Source organism: Melanostigma gelatinosum, assembly GCF_949748355.1.
Source record: "Melanostigma gelatinosum genome assembly, chromosome: 19".
Lineage (NCBI taxonomy): Eukaryota > Metazoa > Chordata > Actinopteri > Perciformes > Zoarcidae > Melanostigma > Melanostigma gelatinosum.
In genome coordinates this window covers 19,443,929-19,455,144 of record NC_136652.1, presented here as the reverse complement: position 1 = coordinate 19,455,144, position 11,216 = coordinate 19,443,929, and the positions used below count along the sequence as shown (strand labels likewise).

At 48.1% G+C, this 11,216-nt stretch overlaps 1 protein-coding gene across 1 annotated transcript; it reads right to left on the bottom strand.

Moving 5' to 3' along the window:
- Positions 1 to 283: 283 nt before the first annotated feature.
- On the bottom strand, positions 284 to 6,568 carry trib2 (tribbles pseudokinase 2). The gene is made up of 3 exons (XM_079291224.1): positions 5,166 to 6,568; positions 3,432 to 3,724; positions 284 to 1,321 (listed from the first exon to the last, which is right to left on the bottom strand). The coding sequence occupies exons 1-3, from the start codon at positions 5,433 to 5,435 to the stop codon at positions 847 to 849; spliced, it is 1,038 nt and encodes a 345-aa protein (XP_079147350.1). The 5' UTR covers positions 5,436 to 6,568; the 3' UTR covers positions 284 to 846.
- Between the last annotated feature and the right edge of the window lie 4,648 nt (positions 6,569 to 11,216).

The window sequence follows — 11,216 nt, the reverse complement described above, 5'->3', positions numbered from 1 at the left end:
TCCATTCACCCAACACATCAAGTGCATGACGCCATGTTTGGAGGCTTACCGAAAAAACCCAAAAAAAGACTTCATGGTTGAGGTTTTGGGAGTGATATTAAAGCAGCAGTGGGAACACTGTGGAATAGCTTAAAAACAAAAAAGACAGAAAGTAATGTTTAGTATAAGTGTGGTGGTGAAGGCTGAAACCGAGGCTGTCAAGGAGTTAAGAGAAAATAATGAGACAAATGAGATGACAAAACAAAAACTTCACCATGAAACAAAGACGACGCCAAAACATGTCGATGATGAGAAAAAGCCTAAGCTGCTCCATTTATTACCCAATGGGCCCAGGTCAGGGATGATCGGCGTGTTGTCTTAATAGAACTTGGGGTTGTGATTCCTGACCCTGGGTCTGTGGTTGAAATTGACACCACCTAAAGCTAGTGTGGTGTTGCACTTCGTCAGTTCGATTTCAATTGTTCTCCTTGGTTTCCTGTGTTCTTTTGTCCCTTCATGCTTTCCATAGTGTCAAAAATGGTGACTGTGTCTACTTTTATGGGCACCACATCAAACCAAACAGATTCCCCCCCCCAAAAAAACAACAACATTTGCTACATTGTTTGCAACTTGCATGTCTGGCGGCAACATCCCCGAGCGGGCGCTGCACCGCCAGGTGACGGATAGATGCCATTTGTCATGCCAGGCTCAAGGTTTTCCATGAAATGGCGGAAAAGGAAACAGGATGGAAACACCTTTATTATGAGACAAATGTTCACCTATTAATCTCTAAACTACTGTTTTCGGCTCTGCTGTGAGCGCGGCGAGCCGACCGTGGCGGAGTCGTCAGATTTTGTGCTCGTTTGCTCAGCTGAAGAACTGCTCCAGCTCCTCCTCCATGTTCACCTCAGGCACCATCTGCTCCTGCTCCCTTTCTCCTCGGCCGTGCGCCACGGCGCCCCCTAGTGCTCCGGAGGAGGCGAACCAGGGGTGGTCCAGGATCTCCCGAGAGGTGAGGCGCTCCGCGGGCTCCCGGCGGAGGATGGAGCGGATCAGGCACTTGGCCTTGGGCGTGAGCGTCTCGGGGATGTTGAAGTGGCCCCTGCGGATTTTGCTGAACAGAGAGCCCGGCTCAACGTCATGGAAAGGGTAGCGGCCCACGAGGATGGTGTAAAGCATGACGCCCAGACTCCACACATCAGCTGCCTTCCCCGAATAGCTGCCGTTGGCGTTGAGGATCTCAGGACTGACATACGCTGGGCAGCCATGTTTGTCTGACAGGGAGTCATCGTGGCCGTCCAGGATGTAAGTGTCCTCGAGGCTCTCCAGCTTCACGAGGCTTCTGGAGACACACAAGGAAACAAAGACACACAATGATGCCGCTTTACAAAACAATGGACACACAGAATAATCTGTTAATGTGAAAGCTGTTCAGTGATAACTGCCATCGCAGTTCCAAGTTTGGATATTAAAAAACTGTAATACAAAAAGACGCTCAAGTGGGGTAATTTGCTCTGATGGGCATCTTAAGTGTTTGAGATCCATCGCTTTTGGATATCAGAGGAAGTAGAGCACATAATGCTCAAGGCTTAAGTTTGACATTTCCTTTCACGGAGATAAAAGCCCAGCCAGAAAGCATTGACGTACGAAGAGGCTTTCCAAAAGACCTCCGCAATTCAAAAGAAACACAATTATGGGTGACTGGTCGTCTTAAGTTGCACGCATTGAACTGCTGTCAGATAATCAAGGGCCGACAGTGTGGATCCCCCCCCCCCTGCTCTTCCACCTCCAAATCGCAGCCATTTGCATTCTTCTCTAAAACCCCACAACAGCAGCTACGACACCCTTGAGTGCCGATAATAACGGCCGATTGTTCAGAAGCGATGCCACTAAAGAATCCGGAGAGGCTCAGGCAAGAAAATGTTCCACGTGCACGGAAAGAGACACTTGTGGGGCGGCGCAAACGCTGCCATCTGCGTGTGAGGTCCACGAGACATGATGCAGCAGACAAAGAGCCGGGGTGTGAGACACTAGGGCGGAAGGAAAGGAAGGAAGGAAAGGAAACAAAGACACACTGAAGAATGTGTTCTTTGCCATCTGTGACACGCGCAAACACATTGGAATGAGCCCACTCACTGGTTCATTGTCAGCAGCAGTTATTTGCTGTCATTAATGTGCCGTAGAGCGCTTTCACATAATAAACACAGCACATTGCTGCCTGGATAACAGCTTGTTTGGAGGACATGTGCAAACCTGCAATTACAGTAAAGAGGGCTTAGAAATACAAAAGAAGCTAAATGGGACGCAATGCATGCTGGTCCGATCACGTCTCATGTGCTTGGTGTAGGAGCACAGGGCTTGTTTAAGAAGCCATGTTGATCCACTCCGGGCTCTTTAAACAGGCTGCTGTTTGGTCAAAGGCCAACAGCGGTGTGTGACAAAAGTCATGTCGGGGAGCCAGCGCACCCTGAAGAACTCTGCTCGGGTATCACTTCATGTCTGCTCTCGTTCCCTTCCTTCACTCGAGCCTTTTGTCACACACACTTGGGTTCAAGCCAGAGCAGCACATCTGTGTCTCAGTCTCTGAAACAGTCCACTGAGCCTGAAGGACCGAGAAGGTGTAAGAGGATTCTTGACAGGCCATATAGTAAATATGACCCAATACTGCCCTGCACTATCACTCTTAAAACCCACCAGACATCAATCATTTAATGGAAGAGAGGGGGGGGGGGGGGGGTCTCCAGAGCTCATGGGCAGTCTGGTGTGACACTCGAGGTCATTGGACCCGCACTAAATACGTGAGGCGGCTCAACTTCCCTTTTCCACCGTCGGAGCCAAAGTATGACGTCACACTTTGAGCTGGAGGGCGTCGATGTGCAGAACTGTCCCCCGAACAAACTCCAGCGTTACAATCGAGTGTAAAAGAGTCTGACTCAACATCTATTAAAAATTTAATTTCAATGTCTAGAAAAAAGAAAAGTGCTCTCGAGTTGCTGTGGAAACAGATGCCTGGATTTTATGCAGGTAGTTTTGAAAAGCTGCCACCAGGGGGCAGCAGAGAGTGCTGCTTTCTCCTGCCGATAGCGACAGAAGTGCAGCGGCGGCAGAAGCTCGCCCTAATTGATCGTCCTGTAACTTCTCTGTCCCTTTTGGAAGAAAAAATTGCAACGATGCTCCAGAAGTGTGATTCCGTGCGTAACATTCACTGATGCATTCATCATATCCTCTACTAAACCTGCAGAAATAGCTCAGCGAGACACAAAGGGCTAATGTTTCCTGTTCTCAGAGTAACATCTGGGTGAGGCGTGCCAGTCTTGCATCGTCTCGGTTTACACTATCCTCTGTGTAAGCCGAGACATAACACAGACAGTGCTAACACGGTCACGTTATGCACTTACGTCACATACATGTTCAGATGAAACCAGAGGAATGAGACTGTCTGCAGAACTCACCTGTCCTCATTCTTAAAGACGAACTTCCTCAGTTTGAGGTCGCGGAGGACCAGTCCGTTTTCGTGGCAGTGCGCCACAGCCGAGGCTATCTGATGGAAGAGTCTGGCAGCTTCGTCCTCCCGCAACTTCTTGCAGGTGCGGACGAAGGAGTGCATGTCGCCATAGCTCCTCTCAAAGAACACGTAGGCTCTCGTCTCCCCGAGCAAGATCTCCAGGATTTGGTTAATTTGCTGGTGCTGGCCCAGGGCGAAGTAGGCCGCCAGTGACTCCTGGTATCGGCCGATGTCAAAAACCTGCAATCAGAAGACGGGAAGGCATGAATATTTACAGTGTGTTGCTTTAATCCGTGGCGACTTAACGCGTTTGTTTGCCACGATGTTTGTGACAGATCCCCCTTTCCCACGTTGGAGATTAGATCCAACCGATAGAGCTTCAAATCGTCCTTTTAATTTGGCAAAGTACCGCTTCTTGCGACGCCAAACTTGTTTACTCTTTTGGCAGAGGGAGTCAGGTTGCACAGAGGCAAAGTGAAAGCATTGTGTTCCAGAATGGTATTGTACTGCAGCCAGGGGTAGCAGTGTCTCTTTTGTTTCCATAGTAACCCACCCCCCTCCCACCCCCACACACACACACTCACAGACTTTCAGCACAACCAGTTCAGGTGAGGACTCCTCTGCAGGCAGTCAATACAAATACACCCCTACAGCTTCTCCAGGTCTGGAGCTGTGACCTCGGCTTCCAGCTTAGAGGGACTGATCAATCCTGCACGTGTGTGTGTGTGTGTGTGTGTGTGTGTGTGTGTGTGTGTGTGCGCGCGCTGCATTGAAACCGGCACAAAAGGAGATGAGGTCAAAAGGCAGTTCGCTCACAGGCAGTTGCCAAAGGCCATTCATTTGCTATTGCCATGACGAAACATGGCCTCGAGTGAGTCAAAAGGTGCCGGGTTATTGGATACGTCGTGCCTCACGAGTCCAACGGTGCGCGTAACTGTCTCTCGATTCATCAAGCCACTTAAGCCTGCTTAAGCTGGACCGTAGCTCAGGGACAACCCCTTATAATCAGTGATATACCACAGTCAATACGGGCTGCACATGTGGTGAGGAGAGGCCGTTAGGTTGTCCTCAACCTTGAGGGAAGAGTGGTTTCTTTTTTTTAACGGTCGGAGGGGTCAATGACAACAGCTGGCTGAACTTGTAAAGTTCCCTTGACCCCCCCCCCCCCCCCCCTCTGTGTGCTTTTTCTCTCTGCACAACTGTCCTTTAAAATGTTACGATGCTTGTGCATGTTGGTGCAATAGGACTGCTGCAAAGTATGAAACGGCGAGAGAGAGTGAGCGAGAATAGCGCGGAGAGGAGTGCGTGGTTACTCACTCCTTTGTCAACGTTGCATCATGCAAACCAAACCCACGCAGCTCGCCCCATTCACTTTTTCCATTAGGCTGCTCTGCCTGCTCTCTAGTTACAATTCAAGCAATTATTAAAAAGTGCAGAGGGGTGTGGACTTTGCTGCAATAGCAAATCCATAAAACACCAACTAAGGTTGGCATGTTCGGCACATTTGAAGCAATGTGTAATGAAATGAAGCCATTATAGTTCATGCAATGAATGCAAAAAAAGGGGTGAGAAATCTGTATTTTGTCCTGAAAATTATATTTTTGAAAAAAAATTAAAGTGGGGTAAACTACTCTTGGAGCATAAACATAAAAAAGGTAGGATAACCATGTTGCACACTAACCTTACATACGAGCTCCTCCCCGCTGTGCAGGTGCGCGGCTCTGAAAACGTGGTCTCCCTCCAGCGGCTCCAACAAAAGGTAGTCCCCGATGCGGGAGATACAGTGCGAGGAGTCCGGGGTCTCCGGCGGGCTGGGGGACCCGAGGTTGGGGCTGAAGCTCTGGTGCGTCTCTGTAGTCCTCAAGCAAGACAGGTCTTCGAAATCGTGCGATTTGTGCCGCGATCTCCCATAACGTGAAATGTTAATTGGATTTGACCTCTGTATGTTCATGAGGAAGAAGTGTGAAAACTCCACAAAATATGGGGGTGAAGGGTGGTGGCGGTGGGGTTCTTCTTTGATCTCCTCCTCTATTAAGGCACTACTTTTGTTATAAACTCAGTGCAATGTGACAAATCGTCCGCTTCGTTAGTAAATCTTGAATAAAGTAATACAAATAATTGATTTAACTGCTCCTGGCTGCTGGGGAATGTGGCAGACTGTCAACAGGCAAAGCTGGTTTTCATACAACAGAAAAAGCCTCTGTAATAATTACTATTCTTGCAGAGTTCAAGTGTACAATTGCCCCCCTTTGTTTTCCATTCAAGAGATACGACCGGGCTAAAAATGGCAGAATTGCTGCCCCCCAAAAAAAAACCCTCTGTGCAAACCTGCTGCAATTTCTATTAACGTTAGCAGCGCGAGAAGAGGCACGAGACTGAAACAAAGGCTACCCAAAAGTCAGCTTTTACAATGAATGAAGGGGGGGGGCTAAGTTAACCCTGCAGCTGGTTTGCTTGCTTATCTTTACCGGTTAATGGCACGTTTCGTAAAACGGAAACAATTTACAGCTGGCAGGCACAGAAACCAAAAAATTGCACGAGCAAAAATATGTATAAAGCAAGTTCTGCGAGCTAAATATAGCTGCTTAATTTAGCCGAAATTTTTTTGACAAGTTGGCTAGCAGGTGCAGAGCTAACTAGTTAGCTTACTTGGCTAACTAGTACCAGGTCAGTGCACGGCCTTGTTCCCCGGGATCATGTCCACGCACGGCGATTGTCATCTACCACAGAAGGGACAAAACCCCATCCGGAAAATGCTGAAGCTCTTTGTGTGCGTGCGGAGTCGACGTCCTCTCTCTCTCTCTCGCTGTCGGTCTACTTCGGGTGGAAGGAAAAAAAGAAAAGTGTCGTCTGTGTTGTACGTGGAGCTGCTGTTAAAAGAAAAAGGAAAGGATCGGGACGGCCGGCCGACTTTCCCAGGCCTATCCCCTGATTCAGCAGGACATCCTCTCTCGCTGTCCCGCTGGTGCGCCGCTGTGCTTCTTCTTACGTGGCTGGGAATCTAGTCCATTCAAGTGCGGAGGGGAGGCCAGCCGAGCTGCACACACTGTCACACGCACACACACTGCGCCTGCACAAGAGCGAGAGAGAGAGCTGACGGGAGATGTGTGTGTGTGGGGGGGGGGGGGGGGGGGGGGGGCACGCACACATACATGAGCGCACGACCGACCCCGCCCCCTTGACGTCACTCCCACATCGAAGCCCCATTGGCCTCCGACCTGAGATATAATATGCAGCGCAGTCATGTGAGAGACATGTAGTGTGGCTACACCCCCCCCCCCCCCCTCCTCCACACAGGAATCTAAACGCATGGGGGGGGGGGGGGCAGTGAGAGTATAGCTACTGTACGTGCTGTGCTACAAATGTGTTTCCTCCTGAAATGTCATTCAAGGGAAAGCAAGGGAGATCCCTCTCTCACAGTAGCGCACGGACGTGCGCCTTCATACGGTACTGATATGCATTTGCGTCCATATAGTGTCGTCTAAAAGGAAAACACTGCATGCAGCCATTGTGTCAGACTTTATTTATTTAAATATGAAAATGCAGCACATAATGTTCTAAAGGCGTGCTGCTGTTGTGACTCACCGGCAAGTGTCGACACAAACACAAACATGCATACTGATAGGATATGACGAATGTATTAGAAATACAAAAACGCAAAGGGAGAATGAAACACATGACGGCAAGAGGGGGAAAAAGGGTGACTTGAATCGGTGGTTAAATCTTTGTCCTTGAGGAGAAAAAAATGCTTGTTATGGGATTGCATTAAATATTTTTGCCAAGTGCATAGAAAAAAATCTCTGACAACAGATTGTCATTAAAAGCTGACTGTGTGCTTTTGAGACATCTCTCGTGAGAAATTCCTGTCCTGCAGATTTGTGGCCCCGTAATGCATCACAAAGCGACGGATTGGAAGAGGTTCATGATTCATTGTTCTTGATTACCAGCAGGTGTGACAGCAGGATTGTGCAATTCCATGTAGGAATCCGGGGCGGCGAGAGGAATGCTTGCAGCTGGACGCAAGACACTGACAGAAGTGTTCAATTTCACCTTTATTCTCTCTCCTTGCAGGCAGTAGCGGTGCACACACGCATACACAAACATGCACTATTCTAAATTTGTGTTTTCTCTCGCACGCCTGCCCGAATAAACCCTCGCAACGTGGAGATGTATTTTTTCACACAGAGGCCTCTCGGCAGGTTCAGAATGTGGCTGCACCCACAAGCTTTTACATCCCAGTCCTCAATGTGCATGCATGTTTTCTGGGTTCTGTGATATAATCTCCGTGAGCCGCCCACTTTATTCTTTGTTTAACGCCAGAACATTCCTCACCATACAACAACTTGGCTTTTGTCTCACCCATTCTGTTGAGAAACGACATCAACATGCTGCTGAACGATGGGAAATGTTGCACTTTACACCCTGATAAGCACAGTGATACACATGCACATGCTACCATAGTACGTCTCTGCGCTTGCCCATCACGCTAACCCCACATAGGGATTCTGTTAAGCCTAAACCACAGCTGTGCATGAATCAGAATAATAATCCCCAAAGATTCCTTTTGCCCCCATTCCCTGACACACTGTGACTCATTCGCAGTGGAGAGCAGCACTCGAGAAAATCCATCGAGGCTCACCAGCTCTCCAGACACGCCTACATGCCGAGGAGTAACGGCAGGCTGCCCCGGCAGTGCCTTCCAGCGTGTGTGTGTGTGTGTGTGTGTGTGTGTATCACAGAAACAAGATGTGTCCTGGAAGACTGCAGGGGTCAACAAGGACGGGAGAACGTCTCAGAATCCCTGGAGCGGTTTTACTCACCACATTCCTAATAGCTGGCTTTGGCCTGTAAAAAACGATCTAAGGTCAGTTTCCCCTTTAATGGTGAAGTTACAGGAAGGCCTAAGGGATTTAAATCCACCCGGCGAATGTGTTTTCCACGGCGGTTGCAATCAAATGAAATTCGTTAGCATACACCTCGAAACCCACTCAAATGAGAGATATTTTCCTCGCATTGTACGTTCAGAAAATAGGCAATTTCACACTGTCACATAGCAACGCAGCTGCAGCTGCAGCTCACGTTGACACCAGCCAGAATCGGTGCTGTCACATCCCTGCGGGTGACTTCCACTGAGAAACTCGATCATATATATAGGCGAGAAGACGGCTGCAGAGGCATGGGAGGAATGAGATCATTCAGTGAGAGTGAGAGGAGATGATGGTGAGGGAGAGCGAGGAGGGAGGAGGGAGGATGGAAAAGCAGGAGAATGTGATGAAGAAGGAGGAGGAGGAGGAGGAAAGAGGGAAGAAAAGTGTTGTCCCCCAACGTCGTCTTCAGAAAACAGGGGAAATACTTTGTGTCATGCAGTGAATGCCAGCTGCAGAGCTGAGCAGAGGAAGATGTTTAATATATAATTGTACAGATATGTGTGGGAGTAAAGGGCACCGAGTCAAACCAAGTCAGGCAAAGAGGCGTCACAAGACAAACACTCAGTCATAATGAAAGCACTGGCATCAAGTTGATATCAGAGGTATTCTCAGTTCTGTGTTGACTGCAGAGCCCCGCTCTCGTGGACCCTTTATTTCTATATCCTGTTGAGACTCGTACAAAGTCCCACGATGATCACATGAACCACAGTGAGCGTGTTGGTACGGGGCAACAGCTGCGATATCGCTCAATTTCAAGTGAGTGAAAAAACAAAACAAAAAAGTTATTCTGGGGATGGGTATATGTGCCACATTCTGCCCTCCGTGGCACTTAGGGACCCGAGGCCTGTTTTTAGCCGAGAGAGTGAGCCGATTCGAGGGCCGAGAGGGAAGAGAGGAGGGAGCGGGGTGGATAATGTTTCACTGATGCCATGATCAGCAGCAGCAAATTGCAATCGGGAAAAAAGCTGCGCAATTGGAACTGCGAGCTTGTTTTCATCGTCAATTTGTGATCAGATCTGACAGATTAAAATGACGGAAAGAAAAGCTCAAATTGGTGATTGTGAAAATGCATAATGGTAGTTTCTACATAACCCAAAAGGTGCATTATGATGGATGCCTTCACCATCGGAGTGTCCTCATCTCTTCTCAGAACCTGAGACAATGGGGAACCCATAATATAATAATAAAACGCAGAAGTACACACAGAGGCAACACCCGAATTATGTTCCATACTGTGTGATTCGGCTTTGACCCCTTCACAGTACTTCATAACTTTACCGTCAACCGCATTTTGTCTGCTTAAGGCGGTACAGGAAATGCACGAGAGCAAATTAATGAACACATCGCATGCAAAGTTGCCCAGTCAGCATCAGGGTAAAACCCAAGGGGACAATTCAGCAGATCAAATAAACACTGGCACTTCCGTTGACCTTCATTCATCTCCTGGCTTGTGACCAACAGTTGATCGGCGTCGACAGAGGATTGGCGTCATCGGCTTGGACCTCTCCCTCCTGAAGTCAGACAGCTGAGTGAGGACTTGTGGGTGACTCACTCACTCATAAGTGGAGAAGGTTAATAATAGTCATACATTAGAGCCGCAGAAGTGAAATCACACAGCTTTAGCAGCTTAAGCCTTCCGAATGGCATCGGCTGCCAAAGAGAAAAATGCGTTTCACCGGCTCGTCTATCTCTCATTCACGTGGCGGTTTATAGGTTTAGATGGCATTAATGTGAGCGTGAATGTCTTCAAGCTAAATCGCTGGCTGTCTGAAAGAGACATTACCATATTGTTGCAATATGTAGCACGTATATTCTAAAGTGACAGACGCATGAAGGCATCAAGCATGACTTATCAAAACTGCCAGGAAAATAGGGGAAAAAAGAAATAAAATCCCAGCAAATAGAAGATCACCGGTGTCTTGATTTGTGCTTTTTGTCTCTCCGCTCTGTCTGACAGCTGATATTGTCTTCCGTGTGGAGAAAACATATTTCCTGGCGCTGCCACGCTTGCATGGAACTGCCAAAGGCGTCACAGGGAAAACCGGGCAGATTTATTAAAAAATTCCCAAACACTTGACATTTCAGGAGACGCGAGGCGGAGACGCCCAACATTATACTGCCTTTGCTACGGATGAGTCGATCAGAAACTCTCCACGGTTTTGCAGGGGAGTCACACTGCGGGAGCCCAGCACGGTAAGGAGCGTGCACTCGTGTAGTACACGTTATTGTGTGATTAAAAATAAGCATTTTAGGATTGTCTGATAATTCTGGCGGCTCACCGGTTGCTGCTTTGTCTGCCATTACTCTTGGCATCACCAAAGCAAATTATGAACTGAAATAACCTGCACTGTTATATTGAAGCCCAACATATTTTCAAGCGAATACATACACAATGAACACAATGAGAGAAGGTAATTGGGGCCTTTAGGTCCAACAGCAGGTTGATCTGGTCCTGTCTGGCCTTGAGTGGTCAAATTTCAGGAGCGAAATGAATATAACGATCATCCTACAAACCCGATCGTCCAATGCTGTCAGAGCCGGTACATGCAGATGGCAATGAGGAATCTAACTGCAGGTATGAACGTGCAAAGACATTATCAATTAAGCATTCAAAATCTAATTCTAAGACGTCTCCTCTGACCTGAAAAGATGATGTGGTGGTGCTTTTGTTCTACTGTTAGATGATGTGGTGGTCTCTGACAGTTCACCCCAAAATCAAAAATACATATAACCTGTCGTGCTATTTATTACAGTCACCTGCTTTGTACTACGACGATGTAGGAACTCCAGTGTTTGCTCTCGAA

Bases quoted from the DNA above. Each gene is read 5' to 3' on its own strand.
- trib2 (XM_079291224.1), bottom strand. From the start codon at position 5,435: ATGAACATACAGAGGTCAAATCCAATTAACATTTCACGTTATGGGAGA. The intron at 3,725-5,165 runs GTTAGTGTGCAA...TTCTGATTGCAG, and splicing joins GGGAGGAGCTCGTATGTAAG to GTTTTTGACATCGGCCGATA. The intron at 1,322-3,431 runs GTGAGTTCTGCA...GTGTGTCTCCAG, and splicing joins GTCTTTAAGAATGAGGACAG to AAGCCTCGTGAAGCTGGAGA.